Consider the following 21622-nt stretch of genomic DNA (forward strand, 5'->3'; position numbering starts at 1 on the left):
TGAGGTGTAGGAACCCAAAATGGCTTAATTAACACTTATGTCATTACGAACCTAAATCAGCAAATTATTCTGAAATGCCTTTGAGTAATACCACTGTTCACCTTTCTTGTCCTTATTCTGAAGGATTTTGGATAGGGCAGGATAAATTGCCTTCTCAAACCATACATCAAAGGGACATACAGTTTGCTTGGCAGGGGTTGTTGCTGAAATGAAGTAGGATGCACAAGAGCAATTAGTAATTTTGTGTGTCCTAATAGGGGTCTTTTACATAAGCACACAGCGTTTGTTTTGGAGTGATGTTGCGAAGGATTCCTTGGTGAATCTGAACTTCACAGTATTCCATGAGTCTTACTTCACAGTAACCCAGTTGTTCATGTTTTCAACAGATTAATCTGTGCCCTGTTACGTATGTTCAGTTTGTAAGGTATTTCCTTTCTGTCACAGTGACTAAGAATTCTCTTTTAAGATGAAAGTTCAGATTCTGAAGTTGGCACTGCCTCGTAACTGGCAATACTTAAATTTAGACCAGTGTTATGTATTACATTCCAAAAAAGAGACTTCTTAAAGTTCATGTATTACATTTGTCTACTTTATTTATAAAGGACAACGTCGTCCAGAATTATTACATAGAATTGCAAGAACCAGAGGTGCTCCTTTTAAATACCAGAGCTGTTAATTTCCCATTTCTTAAATGTATGAAGCTTAAAATCTGGTTTATTTATTTATTACAAATAAGAATTCTGTATAAAAAACAGTTAAGTTTTCAGGTGTGGAAGAAAGCTAGTGAAGTGGCTGCTTATTTTTCAGTAAGATCTCATGCCGCTTCATTGTTGGGAAAGGGTCTGAGAGCACTACGCAGTTACCCCCATTTGTGTGTGCTGCATATGCTCCAAATGTTGGTAAATATTTGCATGATTTGAGGAGGCCATCGTTAATTCTTGCCCTTTTAATATCGTGTTTGACCTTGAGGCACAGTGACAGCTAGAACTATGGGATGACTAATGACTGTCTTGCCTAAAACATCATAAGGGATGAAGCAGAGGCTTCACTGGTTGAGATTAGACCTTGAAAGAGTAGAGCATGGTTGAAATGTCTGTCAAATGGACAGGACCTAAAAAGCCAGTGTTGTTTGGGTATTTCATATTATGCATAAGTAAAGCCCATATAGCCTGTATAGGTAAGATCAGAGGTTTTTAATTAGCAGTGCCTGTTATTGATCTGGCATGAGTCCTTAGCATCTTTGTCTTACACTCAGGCTATGAAGTGCAGTAGTGTGGAACTAGACAATTCCTTTCTACTCTTGGTATCCTCAAGGTAGAGCTTTAATACCTGTTTCTTTCTGAACTTGAATGTTGCCTGTCTATGTGTATTTATATGCACATAATATAACATATAGACATGTAAAATATTTGCTTTAGTACAGTTAATGCACTAGCTTGTTGTTGCTAGCTGGTATGCCTTCTCTAGGTGGATTTTTAGTTCCTGTTTCAGAAGTTTTTGTGTCTCATACTCTCTACTTTTCTTTTTCCAATTTTTCTGAACTGTTACAATGTCACATCTCAACTTGCCTGGAGGCAGATGCTGCCCCACTTAGTAATTCTGAGGTATTGCAGATATGCAAAATACTGTTTTTTTCCTTAAAATGTAAACAGTTTTTCAAGAGAACATTGAAGGCTTGAGAAATTAGATATGAAATGTTAACTCCTTAAGCTTTCATACATCCTGCTTTGGACCAAACTTTGCATGATACAGGCAATTTCAACCCCAGTTCCACCAGCTGGTAAGGTTGAATCATATCATTTCCCTACAGCTCCTGTTAGATCCAGAGCAATTGGCACAGATTTCCTTTTCAAAAAATTCCAGTTAGAATATCACAAAGAAAACTAAAGGAGAGGGGAAAAGAGTATCATGGAAGAGAATCATGATTTTCAGTACCTCGAGGCAAGTACTTTATTTTCAGAAGTCTAAAGTATCTCTAACTGTTCTACCACAGTGTTTCTGACATCTAAAGATTATATCTAAACATTATATGCAAAGTGGGTAATATATCTGTAACGTGCAAGCAAATCAGAGTTGTACAAACATCTGTATCACTGTTAGTGTAAGTCCAGTACCAAGCATATTTTTATTATTATATGAAGACTAAGTATTGTTTGAGTGAGATTGGTTCTGGACTCTTTAGCCTTGTCTCACTGAGTATATTAATAACCACTTCAAAGCAAGATAGAAACCTTACAGAATTTCTTACAGGTGTGATTTAAGGACAGAAAGTAGACTCAGTCCTTCTTACTGAAATAACTTGTGAGGAAGAAAAAACACTTTATTTGATTTTGCTTGAAAACCCCAGCTGTCTTGGTAAGACTTGTGTTCTGATTTTTTTTTTCCAGGTAACATCATTACTAAGACGTGTTTTGCCTGAGGTAACCCCTAGTCGCCTGGCTAGTATTATAGGAGTGAAGTCTCTTCCACCAGCAGATATAAGTGATATCATTCACTCAACAGAAAAAGGAGATTGGAATAAACTAGGTATCTTAGACATGTTTTTGGGATGCATTGCCAAAGCTCTCACTGTACAGCTGAAAGCCAAAGGAACTACTATAACAGGGACAGCTGGCACTACTGCAGGCAAAGGAGTTACTACAGTCACACTTCCAATGATCTTCAATTCCAGGTTTGTTTAAAAATATGTACATATTCTCAAGCTAAAGGCACAAAATAATTACATTCTTTGAAGTCAGTTATGTTGTCTTTTATAATCTTTGTTTTATAAACGGAAAAAATTGTATAACACTTTGACAGTATGAGTCATGTTATTAGTGAGTTTGATTTAAAAAAAAAAAAACAAACCAGCAAACACAACCTACCATATGCTGAATATGTGCACTATTTCTTTGTGGTGGATTTTGACAAATAGTGACTAATTACTTGAATCTGTTTCATGTATTACCATATGTCCTTTGCAGCTATATTCGGCGAGGTGAAAGCCATTGGTGGATGAAGGGTTCAACACCTACACAGATTTCAGAGATCATTATTAAACTCATTAAAGACATGGCAGCAGTAAGTTTCTATCCTTTAAATGTGTGGAGGATATTAAAATATTTCTGATAACGAAGAGTACATTTTTTTCATTACTTTCTATTAAAGTTAGTATTGAGTTGAGCTGTTAAATGTGAGTTGGTCTCAAGAAGAAAAACATAGTCTTCTGGGTAGCATCTGGGCCTAGGAGCCAGTACGAACTGAGTTCTGATTCTGCTAAACAGAAATCCAGTTTTGAAATAAGCTTTTAAATAAGTCACTTGTACCAGAAATTTAAGAAGTAAACAATAATTGTGTGTCATTTTCTACATTATTAACTTAGAAGCCTAATGTTTTAAGTCTTGAGCACTCAGAACTCCAACTGAAAAGTAAAAAGTTTCTGTGGAGTAAGATAATAGTGTTGTTTTCACGTAACTGTATGTAGATTTTGTATGTGTGGTTTCTGGTTAAGACTGCATGTTAAGATTGACTTCTTTTAGTCTTACTGAAATCTACATTTATAGTTGTTTATTACTTTAACCATCTGGGCTGAAATTTTCCATAGTTGTATCTGCTTCAGGCAAGCTTTTTGGCAGAAGAATTTGATGAAAAGTGGTTCAGCTATTTCCCAAAAACAATATTGGCAGAAAAAAATAGGTTTTCTGTATGTTTAGGGGGAAGGAGTTTAGTTGGGAGGTTGTTTTTGTTTTCCTTAATTCTGTATGTATTTCAGTGAGATGCTCTAAATGACCCAGATTTTCCTCTGTGATTACCCTTTGAAAGCTGTTTCAGTATGTTCGGCTTTGGAGTCCTGTTTTCTAAACCATTCACTGTGCTTAGATTAAGGAGATCCCTTCTCAAAGTTGCTGAAGCTGGATGAAAATTCTCTGCAATTGCTACTGTTGATTCTGACCACAAGATTTCAGAATGTCACAGTTCATCTTTAGTTAAGAGTTAAAATTAAAGTGTGGCTCATGCCTCAGCAGTGCTGGTCCACGCATAAAATAATCACTTACTCTTTGCTTCGGTTGCTCCAGTGGCTAGAGGGGAAAGGTCTGTTGTAGGTACCACTGTGATTCCACATGGTGGATTTTTGTTTCTGCTTACTTTATCAACACTTTAGCAAATTGCATATAAAAACTAGGACCAAAAAAATAGCAGTTGTAAAGACAAGTACTCAGAAGACAGTAAATGCCAGGATTAACATGGTGCCCCTTGTATGTATATGCCCATATGTTTTCCTAGGCACCCCACTTCTTTCAGTGTATAAGATGCAACATATATTGGGAATGAATTGGGGGGGGGAGTTATTTGTTCAAGGTTTGGTTTGGGTTTTTTGGAGGGAGGGGGGGTTGTTGTTGTTTAAGGGTTGTTGACAATATCATTTGTAGCTATTGTTGGTAGATATGCTTTGGGTAAATGGGAAAATGTCAGGCAAATAGTGGATTCTCTTCTGCAGAATTTTTAAATAGTACTGGGCAAGTCTTTTGAAGCAAACTCTGTGGTCCTTGTTTTATGGGATTCTGGCTCCCGTGATGATGGAAGAGCCTGTCCCTTAATGAACAGCTGATCAAAACTAAGCTGAGCCCAGACCTTTGCCAGGAATAAAAGAAAGAGATTAATAGAAATAGAAAATGGCTGGCTGACTAGAATCAGTTGCTTGTATTTTTGTCTAAGCAGCTCCTCTATCCATTCTAGACCTTCACCCATGAAACTGTTGCATTTGCTAATATCTGGTTCTCCAAAACCATTGCAGAAGTTATTAGGAAAGTTCTTAAAGCTCTGGAGTCAGAAATGGCAACTTGCATGCATATCCAGAGTATGCTAGGCTCCACCTCCCACATACCTGATAGTTTTTGAAAAGTGCTGGCTGTTGGGTATACTGGTGGGGGTCTTGAATTCTCTTAAGCCATTCTATTTGAAATGAATATGTAACTATTTATTACAAAAAAGAAAGGGATAGAGTCAGTCAGATAAAGTGTAGTCCTCTCAGATGCAGATATAAATCCCTCTTTCAATAGATTCTGAATTGCTTGCTTAAAGTGTAACAGCTAAAGGAATGATTGGGACTGAGTCTATGCTGAGTATTCAATAGCCAGGACCCTCCGCTCCCCTTGTATGAAGTAGACATCTGAACTTTATTCCCTTTCATTCTAGATGAGGGAGACCTGACTGAGGCCATTCAAGACTTGGGAGTACTAACATTTCTTGATTATGTTTTGTAAGGGACCTCTGTGGTTTAGGCATGCTCAAAACATGTTTGGGGGTTTGTCCCTGTTATCCAAAAGAAGGTGGAGGAATAAAGGGGTCTGAGTTTAAAAACCTTTCTTTGAGGCTTTTTAGAGCTGCTAATTAGCAGTAGGGTGACATCAGTCTTATTAGCCACTTGGTAAGAGTTGCAAATGGGATTCCTTTCACTTTTTCAACATTTGCAATACGTAGGTATCTACATCTGAGTTAGTCACTGTAGCTTCCTTTTTAGAGTCCAGTGAGTCTCCATTATTTCTGTCACCTTCAGCATGAGGTTTAGAAATTTAGAGATTACATTCAGAATTTAAGGATTCAGCAGTCTCTGAATTGGGAACTTTAGGGTATGAGTCAGTGGCATGGGCTCAGAATCTTTAAGGTTGGTTTGGAAAGTATGCTATAGTTCCAGTGTCTTCTGTGTACTCCTCTTTATTTATTTCAAATATAGAAACTGTGGAGAGTATTCAGGAAGGCTGAGCTAGGCGAGTGAAGCTGATTTCTCTAGGAACCCAGTGTAATCTGTGTGCTATTTACAGTCACTTATTTGTGCTCCAGCTCTGCATCTTTCTTTCTCGAGGTGGGGCAGCGGGGGCTTTAGGAATATGCCGTTTCATTCTTCAAATCATATCCCCTCTACCTGTTCCAAGTTAGTTATTCCAATAGTTGCTCAGATACTACCTCAGTCAGTCACCTTGAGTATTTGAGGGCTATTTTTTACCAGATCTGTCTGATTTGAAAACACCTGATTTGTCAGTCATCCCTGACTTCCTCTTTTCCCATTCTAATTTGGGATCCTAACCTGATGTTGCTTGTAGCAGCTCTAATTACAGTTTTAGTTGTTCTCAATATTAATAAAAGCTGTAATAAATTGAGTTTCCTCTTTAACAGGGTCATCTGTCAGAAGCTTGGTCCCGTGTGACAAAGAATGCTATTGCTGAAACCATCATAGCTCTGACCAAAATGGAAGAAGAATACAGATCACCAGTGAGGTGTATTGCAACAACCAGAGTAAGAACTTTACTAAACATTAGTTCATTGTAAACATGCAGTAGGAGCCCATCCAAGAGCCTTCCTATATTTTAGAAAAAACTTCCTTATGCAGGTTTTTTTCAGGAAACAATGCATACCATATACAGTTTATATACTCCAAATCTAGCTGTGTGCATAATGGACAGGTGTCCTAACTAAGGCAATCGCTGTTTGTCCTAATAAAAGTCTTGCTTTCTCTGTGTCACAGCAGATTGAGTTTTCTTCTTTGTGGCAGAAATACACCAGTAAAAACTGAATTGTGATTAAATATGCATCTTGGGTACCTCCCAAATAATGAAGAATAAGTGTTATGCTTATACATTTGGGGTTTTATTCTTGAGGTAATTATGCTTCAAGTTTGTGATACTTGCCTTTTACTAAATTTAGGAGATCATCTGTGTGGAAAATTGCACAATATGTATCAGCTGTCTTTTTCCAGCTCTCTACACTAAGTGGTTTGACTTCTTAGGTCATCAGCTGCCACATCTCAAGGCTATTATGAAAACACTCAGTAACAAACATTCTCTGAGGCAATTAAGCTAAGCTTCACCTGTGTGTTAGTCTCAAAATGAAAAATCATTTGCTGAGCCCTTTATTACTTACCTGAGGTGTTTTTTTTCTTTGTCTTTACTTCTTACATTAATCTTTTATAGAAACTGGTACTAACGTAAAGTTAATAGATTGCTTGAAATACCATGAAAAGCATACTTGTAATTATGACATTCCTACTATCTTAGGGAGTACAGATTTTGGCTTCTCAAGCATAATAATTACATGTAAAAGAAGAGGTTTGCAATGGTTACAAGCATTTGACACTTATGTTTTTTTCCATCTTGAAAGGCTGTGCCAGTTGTCCTTTTCATCCCCTTACTCATATATTCTCTGCTATTTAGAAGACACAGTCTCAGAGTACCACCAGCTCCTGCTGTCACCATGTTAGTTTAATCAGGTCTCAGAGGAGCCCTGAACATCAGCCTAACTCTCCTTGTGAATGAACTTACTTCTGTCCTGGAGGTGTGGTTTTTTTGGGGCAAAAAGTCCAATAGACTTTTTCAACAAAAGCCATTTTGTTCAAATCAAACCTTTGATCAAAAACTATTGCAAAATGCAGCTGTCAAGTGCATTTCAGTATGGGTTGCAGGCCGACCGACAAATTATCCTCATGTAGCTCATCTCGTTAGGATTTCACTGTAGTCAATGGAGAGGAAGAGAGAAAAGCTTCCTCTGAAGAATAGTTAGCTCAGAACCCTTTTCTAGGTAATCTCAAATGCCCCGTGCAGTGAGGAGAGAACGTAGGGAAACCAGTCTCATTGAACTAAAGTTTTGTTGGTTTGGGGGATTTTATTAGTCTGTGTCCTTGAATTTCTTCTTCTCCTCCAAAGCCTGCAATGTTTGGGAGTGATATGCAAGTCTGTGTTTGCAATATTTCTCTATAATGTATTCTAGTTGATCTTTCTTCACTATTTTTCTCTTGTGTGCTGACTCCTGTATTTATGATCATAATGTGACATACCTGAAAGAAACAAGGTAGTTCCCAAAAGTTCAACAAGTTTTATTGTGTGCTTGACTTCTTTTGGAAACTAAAAAACTTGTGTTGTATGAGCAGGCTTCAGCTAACGATGATACAGTTTGCAGGTAACAGTGACATTCTTATCTGCCAAAGTTTATATTTTTAGTATTTGGGGATGTGTATATATATTTTTTAGTATTTCTAAAACATTTAATTCTACCTTGCCTTTCAATAGCTATGGCTAGCCTTAGCATCCCTCTGTGTACTTGATCAGGATCATGTTGATAGACTATCCTCAGGAAGATGGATGGGAAAGGACGGACAACAGAAACAGATGGTGAGACTGAAAATCGTATCTTTTTGTGTTGATTTTGATTTATTCAGTAGGCAAAGAATTTAGAATAATGATAGGGAAAGGTAGACTTGGCCTAACCTTATTCCTCCCTTTTGTCCCCAGTGGAGATTGTACATACATGTTTGAAGTATTTGTGTTCTAGACAAGCACTGCTCAGAAAACAAAAATTCCAACTTAAAATAATAAGGTAGCAATTCTACTGGTATTCAGGATGGAGCAAGGCCTTCCTAACACCTCTAGGATGGACTTTTGAGAGTAGATTGACTCAGTTGATACAACATCCTCTATCAGAGCTTTTTTCTTTCTATCTGGATCTCTGTCACATAATAAAGTCAATTCTTTTGTGTTCCTCAATAACTTCTCTGTAATTTAGCTTCCTCTTCCCCATGTTAGCAGGGAGTGATTACCCCAAAGAGAAAGAAACTGTAACTGAATTTAGTAAAGCTACCATTTACCCAGAGGATTTATAAATTTATGGAATATAAATAATATGGAATATGATGGATTAATCAAGTTTCTGTCTATATTTTTCAGTATCACAAAAAGCTTATGATTTTTTTAATACCAATCTGGAAAGAGCAAAACAATGAAGCTGGTCTCTTTATAACTTGGTTAGGTGGACCCCTGTTGGAGGCAAGGGAAGATTGTGCCTTCCCACTAGCAACTGAGGATGCTTAGAGCAAAAAAGCCTCCAAAGCAGTTTAGTGTAGGTAGAAAGAGAATACAGGAGAGACAGAGCTGCAGGAGCAGCAAGGACTAAAACTGCTGAGAAGGAAGCAGACACAAAGGTTTCTGAGGTGATTAAGAAAGCCAAGGGACTTCTGCAGAGCTTTGGAAATGTCAGAGGAGCAGCCAAGACATCGTCAAGCAGGGATACAAGCCGCTGAACCCAGCTGGAAATTCCCCAATCTTATTTTATACCACGATATTCAAATGTTGAGGTGAACTGAGTGTCCTCCTACCAGGACTGCTGTTGAAAGGATTCTGTTCTGAGTTGCATGAGCAGTATCATGGAAACCACATGTTCCGGGAGTATGATGCAAACTTGTTCTCAGACATATGCATATGCATAATCACAGTCAGTCATTGAACTCTATTTGTACAGATATTTTGAACTGCAAAACAGAACTGTGTTGAATTTTAAAAAAAATTGTATCAGTAGAGCAACTTAATTTTATGATGGATTTTGAAGTTTGTTACTTTGACTGTATTCTCTCTGAGTTATAGATGACCTACAGCTTTGATTAGATGTTTGAACAGAGTAAACATGCCATATCAAAGTAATGAAGGGTAAATATCATGCCTGTTGACTGACCCGAGAACTCATATCTCTGAACTTTTCTGTTAACATGCCCATAACCCATTGTTAGCACATAAATCTTCTCAGATTAGTTGAAAAAGATGTCTCAACTATATTGTTGAAAAATACATTTTTGCTACCTCACGCAAAATATGAGATGAAGTATATCAGAAGAACTGATGTAGTACATTGGGGCTTTTTGTGCCCAGGAGTAATTGTTTGGATACTGATTATTCTAAAGATACAATTAATGGTCTAAGCAAGCTCTTTATCCTCCTTTATTAATTTGGGGGGGATGACTTGGGGGAGAATAAAAACAGATGCTGAAAGGAAATGAGGGATTTAATAAAGAGATAATTACTTCATATTTTTTCTTTTTTTTTTTTTTTCAGCCAATGTGTGATAACCATGATGATGGTGAAACTGCCGCAATCATTTTATGTAATGTCTGTGGGAATTTGTGTACAGATTGTGACAGATTCCTTCATCTCCATCGGCGAACAAAAACTCATCAGAGACAGGTAGAGTACACATGACATCATGTTGTGTGCACTGCATACATTGTGTGCATTTCCCCAATTAATAGGTAAGCAAAAGGCAGTAGCAAGTATCAAATGTGAAAATGGTGTTTTCTTTTATTTTGGAGATGGGATAGATAAGTTTCCATTTAATTCTTTTTAGCAGTTTTTAGTTAAATTCACTTGTCCTTTATCTTTTGAAGATGATTAGAAAATCATGTAGCAGTCCCCAATTCTAACTCTTAGGCTACATCAGCTTTTTTCTCTCTTGTTCTAACATTGCTTAGGAACATTTTTTAGGAGAATCTAGGACCTGCACAGACTTTCTTAAGTATACATTGGTTCTTTATTCCTGTTAAATTATATCTCCTTTTACTACTTCTATCATATGAGTCAGTGCTTGTCAACCCCTTCATTTTTAATGTATATACATTTTTTAATATCCAGGAAGACCACTTGACAGCAAATATTCCTACTGGTTCCCTTATGTCAGTCTTCTCTTGTTTTTCAGTATTCCTCCAGCTCTCACTGTCTTTTCACAGATAAATATGTTGTTGTATCCATAAGCCTGAAGATTTACTGACTTCTTTTGGTTTTGTTTTTAGGACTGAGACGTCTTTCCTCTTTGACTTAGATCAGTTTTTACAAATTGCTGTGTACTCTGCTAATTAGTGTTCTTTTGTGTTATGCTTTTATTCTCTTAATCTCTAAACTTGAAACTACATTCTCCTTGGAATATTTCTTTTCTCATTGAAATTAACGTTGCAGATGTCTTTACTCCTGAAACTACTAAACATTTCCTCTTTCTTGACATTATTTCTCTTTTGTGGTTTTTGTGGTCCTTTGTTTTCCCCTTTCCCTCTGGCTACTTACATTTGTACAAAGGCTAAAATAATAAACCTCATTAATGAAGTTAATTCAATGGAAATCGTTCTTCTTCTCCCTCTCCTAGAAGTGCAGCTACATTAGCTTTTTAGTTAGGATCAGAAATGGGCTTTTGAAGCAGATATGATCGTCTCTCCTTAACGTGCTTTCATTTGTCTTATAGAGCAGCCTTGGAGTGTGTGAACTGGATTCCTTTCAGGTGAAACTAAAAACAACAAAAGAAGATAGATGCAGGGACACACTGCTAATGGCCGTTCAGTGCAAGGGATCAGCTAGTCTAGAGCATGTGTGATGTAAACATGAGATCATTGGCACCAAGTTTCACTGTACAGATCTCCTCCTTGGTGCCCCAGCGTTTGCAGTGTAGACTCAGACTGGAATTTCCATATGGAACTGTTATCTTCTATTTCTTAGCCAGGATCTTTGCAATCCCCTTTGAAATTTTCCTGTTTTGTCATCCTAAGAAGATGATTTTATATGTCTACTCTTCTGTCATGGCACAGCACAGTCTAGTCTCATTTATTTTTCTGATTTCTCCTATATAGCCTGTTCAGATTACAGTTGATAAAAAGTAAGTTCTTATCTCATAGAAGTCCTCACATCTCTCCTTTAATCTGTCCAAAATAGCTACTTACCAGATTTTCCTATTTACTTCTAAAAGCATGTTTAAACTTTTACTCTTTATTCACTACCTTTACCTTTACATCTCTCATGTTAAGCCCCTCAATTTAAATTTTAAATTCTGTCATGTTCCCTGTCTCCTGTTTTCTGTTAGCTTCCTCTTCTTTGTCCAACTTCTGTCATACATACCTCTAATGTATTTTCTCTCCCTCCAAGAAAGGACAGCCTGTAAGTTATTACGACCTGCTTATGCAAATCCTTTGTGAAGCAATTAGGTTTTTTTCCTGATTCTAATAAGAATTAAAACAAAGTTTAAATTGAGTGTATACATCCATACCCAGGAAAATTCTAACTTTTATTGCATTGCAGGTGAAATGAATGAAAACAGAACTGCCTTCAAAACTTAGGAAAGGAGAAAAAGAAGAGACTGTATAAAGTCCACTAAGGATCTCATGCAGTTTTTTTGATTTTGCAAAAATGTTATATTTTCCTCATTGAAGCCAGAAGTACCTACTGTATATTTATGTGAAAGTCAAAAATATTAATATTACAGACTTATATAATTGTATTATATAGTAGATATTATTAAGACCATAATTATCAATGTTGCTTTGATAAACTACTAGCACAGTTATGTGAAGATATTTCTAATGTTATCTTGTGCTTTTAATATACTGTGGCCTACTGGATGAGTTGGACAGTAGTTATGAAGTCCAAGCTTCATATTTTTTAAATCAAAAAAACATTGTACAGCTCTCTTCTTAGCATTGCTGCACTATTGTTTCCCAGCCATGTTAACTCAAGTGTTAATTTTATATGGTTTTACTTTTAAAAACACAAAGCCTTTATCCATTCTGTGATATGTACAAATTATGGAATACATAAAAGAAAAAATAGCTTGCAGTAGACAAACTCTGCAGAATCTATAAAACATCTGATGAAAATCCAAAGAGACAGTGACAACAATAACATAGAGATGCTATTTTGTATCTGTTTGGTTCACCTGACAGGTATTCAAAGAAGAAGAAGAAGCTATCAAAGTTGATCTCCATGAGGGTTGTGGTAGGACCAAACTCTTCTGGCTGATGGCATTAGCAGATTCTAAAACTATGAAGGCTATGGTGGAGTTTAGAGAACAGACAGGTAAAACACAACTGTTATTACTTGCTTTTTATCCTCATTATTTTTACCTTTTCAATGAGCATTTTAAAAAAAAAACAAAAAAAAAAACAAACAAAAAAACCAAACGGTTGAGGTTTTTGCCTGCTTTAGGGTAATGCTTTTAATTGTTTGTTATAAAAATAAAATAGTTTAACTGTGTAAGAATTGCTGTTTTTCTGGTTGTTTTCTGTGATTGTTGTTTAGATGTCTGTTGTTAGAATATCAGTCCCTTATGTTTCATTACAGCAATTTTCATTTTTGTTTACTCTTGCGGACCTAGGCAAACCGACCACCAGCAGTTCTGAAGCATGTCGTTTCTGTGGATGTAGGAGTGGAACAGAATTATCAGCAGTGGGAAGTGTTTGTTCTGATACAGATTGCCAGGTTTGTATTAACAAATATCAATCATCATTAATTACATAAATAGAAGAGACTGCAGGATCAAATTGATTTCTTATTTTGAGTAAACCTTGTTCATCCCTGTGGTGCATTTTAAATCAGACCTCTCATGAAAAAGTTTGAATATTGAACACTATATTATAATTAAAATACTTCTGAGTTTGTAAATATTTAGTTTAATTACAGGCTACAAACACCAATAGTCAACCAAAATACTGGGTAGTTTCATTATTATCTTCAAAAGTATCTCAAGTTTTCACAATAGTGTTCCAATTATAAAGTGTATAGTGTTCCAAAATACACACTGTCAACATAAAGTCTAGTGTACTGGAAAGCTTGATAATAGTAGTTGGCCTAACAGCCTGTTTACTGTGTGAGCACAGAACATGTAAGACTTGGCCAGGTTTGTCAGCTGTATCCATGTGTCCTGAGCGTTTTTGTGCCCTACAGTACAGGTACTGGGGTGATGGCAGAGGGACAAATCCTAACCAGTTTCTTATCCCACCCTGTTTATTTCTGTTTGTGTGTGGCAAATTTGTCTTCTTTTTTTTCTCCATCAGCCTATTGAATATATATTATATTATTGTTTTATTAATTTGGTTCAATTTGTTCTTAGCTTCTGGGCAACTTTTATAAGTTTTCTACTTACTAGGGGTAGGAATTAGAGGTGGTTAAAATACCATTTCCATATAAAAGTGGTTTATGCTGGTTAATGATCAGCTCATAATGTGTTCTTAAGAGTGGGTTACTTCATACCTTTGCTGAAGGACCTAAATCTGCAGGACCTTAAAGGCTGTTAATACAGGGGAAGCAATGTTTATGCAGGAGGCACTTAACATACAAAGTACACATGCAGGATTAAAGAATGTTTCTCCTTATATTAAAATTAAATATTAAAATGTAAAAATTATGGTTTCATTATGCCATTGCTACTCGGGAGTAACATAAGTAATGAAAGTATCAGTTTTACTTCAAGGACACAAAATGTGCAGTTTTTCCCAAGTACCTGCTGTAGCAGTAGATAACATGAATCATGATTCTTTCATCTTAGTTTATTGCACAAACCAGCAGTCCTTCAAAAAGCAACACCATATCAAACCGTTCAGTGGAGGGGGGGGAAAGATTAATTATTTACTTTTCATAGGAGTATGCTAAAATTGCCTGCAGCAAGACACAACCCTGTGGTCATCCATGTGGAGGCGTTAAGAACGAAGAGCACTGTTTGCCATGCTTGCATGGCTGTGATAAGAACGCTACAAATCTTAAACAAGATGCTGATGACATGTGCATGATCTGCTTTACTGAAGCACTTTCAGCAGCACCAGCTATCCAGGTTTATCTTTTTTTCCCCCCTTTTAAGAGAATAATATTATGGTTGTAATGTTAAGTGTGGAAGAAGTTAAAATATAAAGTCCCTCAAATTATACTCTTAACAATTTCAAACCAGACATCATAACGGTATGTAAGTTACTTAAAAAGCTTTATTTTTGTCTGGCATTATTGCTATTTCAAGAAAGCAGACTGTATCAATTTAGTTTGCTGTGTTTACTTTATTTAAAATATATGGTATTTTATAAATGACAACAACAACTGAGGTAATTAATGGATATACGTTATATATTTCATATATCCACTGGTGGTTTTGGAGTGGAAAGGTTATTTTAACAACCATTATATATTCTTTCTCTTTTTTAAGAAGAAAATAGGGGTCTTCTAGGATTTTAAATAAATTAATTTTGGAATTGATATATGTTGCCACTTAAAAGCAAATAACTACTTCTATTTTAGTGGTTAATGTAACTTCAGTGTTCACTTACATGTATTTTTTTCTAAAGCTGGACTGCAGCCACGTTTTCCATTTGCAATGCTGCCAACGAGTACTAGAAAACAGATGGCTTGGGCCAAGGATAACTTTTGGGTTTATGTCCTGTCCTATTTGCAAGGTAAATGAGCTATGTGTTTACTGCCTAGGTCAAACACTAATACTGTCTTTGGTTTGCCTCCTTTTTTTTTTTTTTTTTAATTTTATATTGCTTGTTACAATATAAATTAGGCATACATCACTTGTTTCCTTAATTTCTCATGTCACTAAAGAAAGGGTATCATTGATGCATCTTTTTACCTTCCCCCTACTGTTCCCTGAAGTAAGGGTCCTCTTAAAAAGAAAGCACAATGCAGACATTATCTTAGCGCTGTTTTATTCTTAGCACCATCATCTCATAAATTCACGGTATTTGGGGACAGCTGGGGGGGAAGACGTGATCTTAATGCACATTATCTGAAACAGAAAACTTGGCTTCTCTATCTTACTAACCCCTTTTAAAGCTGCTTTTTTTTCAGTATGAGGACAGAGCTGAAGAATATACGTACTTAGTTCAGCTTAAATTACTAAAAATTCCTCCTGTACTCGACAAAGTCATAAGTACTGTAAACAAAAGCATATGATAGCTGCTGGGAAGGAGAGCACCTTAAAACCCTAGGAATATGAAATTTGTGAATGGTCAGCCATTTCTGCATGCTCTTGTTTCTTCCTTCATGCTGTAGTTTGGTAATTTATGGCAATGGTTTGTGACTATTAAATGACAGATAAAAGGCCTGGCAGAGAGGACTGTCAGTCATTATTCTTAATTGCTGAGCAGTAAGTCAAAAAGGACCAAAATTAGAGAAGATGTACAATCAGAATATTCCTGTGCTGTGGTGAATATTTCATGTACCCTTTACCGTCCCTCTGTCGTTGTTACAGTCTGTTGTAAGGGCTGATGATTTCATATAACAAAAGGCCATACAAAAAGCATTCCTGGTTACTATTTTTGCAGCAAATAAAGTATATACTGTATCAGCCATTTTTTGAAATGTCCATTGCCTGAGCTCTTAGGTTTTTATGACATCCATTATGCTATTTGTGTTTGACCAATATACAAATTACCACAGCTGTTGTAATAAAGATGCAAGATATTTTAATCAGTTTTTTTATTTCAGAACAAAATCAATCATACAGTATTAAAGGATTTGCTTGATCCAATCAAAGAACTCTATGAAGATGTAAGGAGAAAAGCACTAATGAGATTGGAGTATGAAGGGTTGCACAAGAGTGAGGCCATCACAACACCAGGTGTTAGATTTTATAATGACCCAGCTGGCTATGCTATGAACAGATACGCTTATTATGTTTGCTACAAGTGCAAAAAGGTATGACAATGAGTACTTTCTCAAATTAAATGTACATTATAGTTTCAAAAGTGATTTCTTAAAGAATGGAACATTCATAAGATATTGTGTATGGAGTAGGAAAACAGGAAAAGAAATTGTTAAATTGTAATTGAAAAAAAAGTGTGGAGCAAATTAGATGTACATAGTGTTTTATCTTGTAAAGCTCAAAAGTATGTACAGAGCAGTTCAGAAACCAAAAGCATATTGAGGTGATAGCCTTCTTAAAAGAATGTGCAGATGATACTGTGTTAGAACACCAACCATCCCTTTGTCCCACTTCCAACTCATACTTTATGTGAACATTAAAATAGTGTAAACAGAAGTTTCATTCTGACTCTGATATGGAGAGTTCCTCACTAAGATTCCAGATAAATAGTACTTTTACCCAAGTTGGAGTTGATTGAAACTGCAGTAAACTGACTTCGGGGCAGAAAAATCACCACTACTGTAAGCCTGTTGGTGTGGTCTTCCCCAGTGATAGTCTCAAAAGATGGGAAGAGTCTTCTCTAAATTTGATTGATGACACTAGAAGTGATAGTGCAGTAGTTCAGGATGGGGATAAGGAAATTCTGCCATCCTTGACTGATTATGCCTAAGTTCAGATCTTAGCATCTTGAGTGCCTTTGAAGTGCAGCAGCTATGGGGATGATGGCCAGATGTGTTAGAAGAATGAAGAAGAAAGAGGAAATGTGTGGTCTAGCCTGCTGGACTCTAGGTCACATATGTACAGTTTTCTTCAGGTAGAGATATTAAATTTATCCAGAAGACAAAAATCGTATACAAATAGCCCCTGATTTCCCCACCAGCAGAGAAGACACAAACGTTTTTTATCTATAGTTAGAGAAATTTTGGATAATCACTGAACCCCTCCCATTGCTTCTTTCATCTGAAGCTGATTTTAGGGCCCATCTTGATCACATCTTTTTCCTTTTCCATTAGGAATGAATGGAATAAGGCAATTTCATGACAAAGTTTTCAAGGGAAACCCCAATAATTATGTTCAACGCACATGTTTTATGTTAAGTGTACAATTTGGAAAGAAGAGGAGAAAGGACTGACTTCCCTTCCATATGCTAGAGAAGAGCAGTAATGAATCCCTCTAGCTCATTACTACACAGTTACTCAGTTCGCTTTGTTCCTGCCTCCCACAGTTAATCAATTTTCACTCCTCATCCTTCAGCACCTTGCCTAGTGCCTTTTTTGCCTCCCTTACAAAAATATTTTTTATCTTACTTCCTCCAGTTTTTATTCCTGTCCATGTTTTTCATTATGCTTTCTTTCCAGTACTTAATACTCAGTTATTTCAGTGTCTTTATTCCCCTCTTTTTCCTTCCCTTGTATCTTGTTACTCCCTTTCGTACTGTGTCCATATGTCTAAACAGCAACATTCAACTATCTAATTTCTAACGTCTTCCCTTCCTCCAGCACCTGTTCACCCCAAACTACTACTTAATTCCCTGACATACGTTCCTTAGGACTTACCCTTTTGTTTTAGCCTGCAGAGTTTGGGGGAAGGTGGGCTGCTTAAATTTTTCCTTCCTCGTAGTTGCCTTGAGACCACTTTCCCTGTCCTTTTACAATCACTGCAAAAAGGCAAGAATTGCCGAGAGCAAGAATTTTGTGCATTGTCTAATTAGTTAATAAGATGGGAAGGAAGGTACTCATTGCCTCACCTCACCACTCCATGTGAAAACACTTCAGTATACGAGGAAATTCATCAGAGTTGGCAGTCTTACTGGGTGTGCTTTTGTGCCCAGTGTGTCCTGATGAGAAAGTAGAATGAAATTGTAGAAAATAGCAAAATCCTAATTATAAGGGATCCCACATGAGCACAAAAACTGATACTCCATTCGGCTAGTAAAAATCCCTCCTGGTAGAATGTTTCTCTGCTGCCTTCAGCCTCAGGCCTGTCTGTCTTCATATAGTTTGCAGAGCATCCAAATACTGTTTCAAAAGCCTTACAATCACTTGCATAGACCAGAGTACCTTGCACAATTTTTGGTCTTGTTTATCCTGAGATCGAGAGACATTGTCTTAGTGCCTCAAAACCATGTATCTAGAGTCAGAGTGGAGACTCCTGTAATGGCTGTTATTCATCATTTTCCCCTTACAAATTGATTTTGTTAAAATAATAGTTGTCTCTGGTTTAACATCCAATCATTTCTATATAAACTTAAGGCATATTTTGGTGGCGAAGCTCGTTGTGATGCTGAGGCTGGACAAGGAGATGACTATGATCCAAGAGAGCTTATTTGTGGTGCATGCTCTGATGTTTCAAGGGCTCAGGTAAGCAAAGAACTTGTATTCATGTTTTTCTTTCATTCTGAAGCTCCGAGTATCTGAGCTGTACAATAATTCACAGTTATCTGTACTTATATGTATTGTATAATATTGTCTAATATTAATATATATTACAGAACATAGAAATGTGTTGTTTGGATTGTTACAGCACGGCTACTTTGTTTATCGGTGTCTGTTTCTTTCTGTTTAGATGTGTCCCAAACACGGTACAGATTTCTTAGAATACAAATGCCGCTACTGCTGTTCAGTTGCTGTTTTTTTCTGTTTTGGGACAACGCATTTTTGCAATGCTTGCCATGATGATTTCCAAAGAATGACAAGCATCCCTAAAGAAGAACTCCCACACTGTCCTGCAGGTAGTATTTTTATAATGCAAATTTACCACACTGAATCCTGAGATTAGTAATTAGTTCTAATTTATATTCTTACTTTTTCTTGTTGATGATTTTTAGGAAAACCACAGGGTCAGTCATACAAATTTTAAATTCAGTATCTTGAATAATATTAGAATGGGTTTGTTCTATGCATCCTTTTGATTTTTTGCTTTTCTGGCAATAATACAGGCAATGTCATCCCACTGATCCTTTAAACATTAGATACTTCGATACAGAAAGGCATTTCAATTTACCTACACCAATTCAGACTCCAGATGTGACATGATGTGTTACAATTATATTGAAAAAATTAACACACTACTATTAAATGATATCTCTGTATGTAGGTACCAGTCATGTGCAAACTGTTGCCAATGCCTTAGTTTCTAACTTCATGTGCCATTGATTTGATCTCAATAAATCGTGTTATTTATCTTGCTGTTGAAAAAAGTGAGATCTTTTTAAGATATTTACGTGAAAAAAAAAACAAAACAATTCCTGATATAACTCTAGAACTATATTTTTACTGCAGAGTATAACTCTTGTTCATTTTTATTGATTTTGCTTTTAGATTGTGCTAATTTCTTCCACAGTATCAATGAGATTAAACTTATTTTGTGATGCTCCCTATAAGCTTTTTGCTTTTTTTACTTTGAATTTTATTTATTTTAAATTATATGGCAGTTTGATTTTTTTCTTTTTTTTTTTCCCTCCCCCTTCAAATACCAGTTCACTGTTTGACATAAGTGTTTTAAGGAGCTAACAGTCTTTGATCATGTTTTGTCAGATCTAATTGAATGGCATTTTTTCTCTTGGCCTATTAAGCCTCTAGACTTCTTGCTTGAATTTGACTGTGTGAAAGCACCTTTCTATCTGCTGTTTCTTAAGCCTTCGTTTTTGATGCCTTATAAGTTCATATTATATTACCTTCACTTAGCATGTGTTTTGAGGAAGTGTAATATATGTTTATTTACATCAGGTCTGTAAGCATTAATCTGATCTTGTCTTGTCTTTTTTCTTTTCTTTTCCCCTCACCCTTAAATTCACTGTAGGTCCCAAAGGTAAACAACTTGAAGGAACAGAATGTCCACTTCATGTTGTCCATCCACCCACTGGTGAAGAGTTTGCTCTGGGTTGTGGGGTTTGCAGAAATGCTCACACTTTTTAGACTAGCGGGTTTTTTTTTTTACCAGAGCAAAACAGGTGCCCTCATCCCTCAAGTGTCCTGAAAATAAAGTCCAGCTGGGATGAGGACGGGACCATTTCATAACCCAGGTAAAAGGAACAATTTACAGTGCAAGAAGGATGCCAAATACCATGTACATAATTCTTGCTGTGAGATATTGACATTTTTTGAACCGAGACATCAAAACTTGTGAGGTGTTTGCATGTGGCCATTACAGTCATCGGCTAGGAAACATTGGACATTTACAAATAAATAATTGCTATTAAAGGATCTGTGTGTCTGTGGACTATGAATGATGCTGGCTTTCAGGAGAAAGAAAAAAAAATACTGATTATTGTATACTGACTTTTTGTAATCTTGTACAATTGTAACGCATCACAAGTGGGGATGGGAAAGAGGAATATTCTGGTTTATTTCCTAGACTGTTATAAAAAAAAATTGTGTTAGGAAGGCATAAATGTAACAAGTATCACGCTGTATATAAAGGTATCAATGTTTGTCCTGTATAAGAATTATTAAATTACAACAGCAGTTTCATTTAAACTTCTGGGTTATGTTTGAGCCTGAAATTTTAATGAAGTGCAATACTGAGTGTGCCTCATATCTTGCAGCTGTAAACATAATGGAATGTACATGTCAATAAAGCCACTGTACATTTTTATACAGTGAAAGTCTAATGAATGTGTAAGCCTCCATTTTCAGAAATGCTTTCTAAAACAGGGGGAGGGAGGAGGAGAGTGGTTCTTATAATTATTTCAGCAGGTCCTTTTAAAAAGTAGGAAAGTTTATTGGGTAAACTGGTGGTTATGGAAGTACTTAAGACATGAAGACCGCTGCTCAAATCTTTAAAAGAAAAGCTGGATAAATGTACTAGCATTCATATGAACTATTGTGTTTCCACTTCAGTTTCCAACAATGTTTTAAAATGCAAAAGAAGACTCCATTTTAAATTATTTTTATCAGTTATTAAGACTCTTCAGTAAAATATCACCCCCACTTTTAGGACAAATAGCCTTTTGCCATGAATCCCAAAATGTTCATTTAATAAGACTCCCAAGTCCTCTGCTCCTCTATAGTGAAAAGCAAACTATAACTTCACGTAACGACATGAGCAACTGCTCTCACAGTTAAGATATTGGTAAGATGGCATCCAGACAGGTCAGAGGACCTTGATCGTACTGGAACCGTGGGATCCATCTCACCTAACTTCAGATATCTGTAACGTATATGTCTGTCTGCACTTGAGAATAGCTGGGGAGAAACACACACCTCTGAAGTACAATTTATCTTATTCACAGTAGCAATGTGGGGGGGTGGGAGAGGTTGCAGGCATAGAGACAAAGGTTGTCAAATTGTAGGGCTTTGTGCTAGACTTGCAAAGAAATATGCCACATCACTTTTGAACAACTGACAGTCATCCAAACAACTGAACTTGTGACAGTGAGGGATTTTAATTAGTGGGTATCTATTTGGAAAGATGTACATCAGGAGATAGGCTGCTTGGTAAA

General features: G+C 36.4%; 1 protein-coding gene across 23 annotated transcripts in view; it reads left to right on the plus strand.

Annotated features, from left to right (window-relative positions):
* MYCBP2 (MYC binding protein 2) overlaps nt 1-20791 on the plus strand; it is a 209376-nt gene extending 188585 nt beyond the window's left edge. For 22 of the 23 annotated variants that reach the window (XM_072850013.1, XM_072850015.1, XM_072850016.1 and 19 more), the window contains 13 exons: nt 2388-2671; nt 2964-3060; nt 6154-6273; nt 8040-8141; nt 9852-9980; nt 12494-12626; nt 12925-13028; nt 14188-14376; nt 14879-14986; nt 16023-16232; nt 18432-18539; nt 18745-18910; nt 19981-20791. In XM_072850013.1, the coding sequence (XP_072706114.1) occupies nt 2388-2671; nt 2964-3060; nt 6154-6273; nt 8040-8141; nt 9852-9980; nt 12494-12626; nt 12925-13028; nt 14188-14376; nt 14879-14986; nt 16023-16232; nt 18432-18539; nt 18745-18910; nt 19981-20096 (1866 nt within the window). In that variant the 3' untranslated portion in view covers nt 20097-20791. Of the gene's footprint in view, nt 1-2387; nt 2672-2963; nt 3061-6153; nt 6274-8039; nt 8142-9851; nt 9981-11407; nt 11434-12493; nt 12627-12924; nt 13029-14187; nt 14377-14878; nt 14987-16022; nt 16233-18431; nt 18540-18744; nt 18911-19980 lie in introns of those variants that run through there. The other variant, XR_012040402.1, reaches the window with a different exon arrangement.
* Nucleotides 20792-21622: the final 831 nt, after the last annotated feature.

This window comes from Ciconia boyciana, chromosome 1 (assembly GCF_034638445.1).
Source record: "Ciconia boyciana chromosome 1, ASM3463844v1, whole genome shotgun sequence".
NCBI lineage: Eukaryota > Metazoa > Chordata > Aves > Ciconiiformes > Ciconiidae > Ciconia > Ciconia boyciana.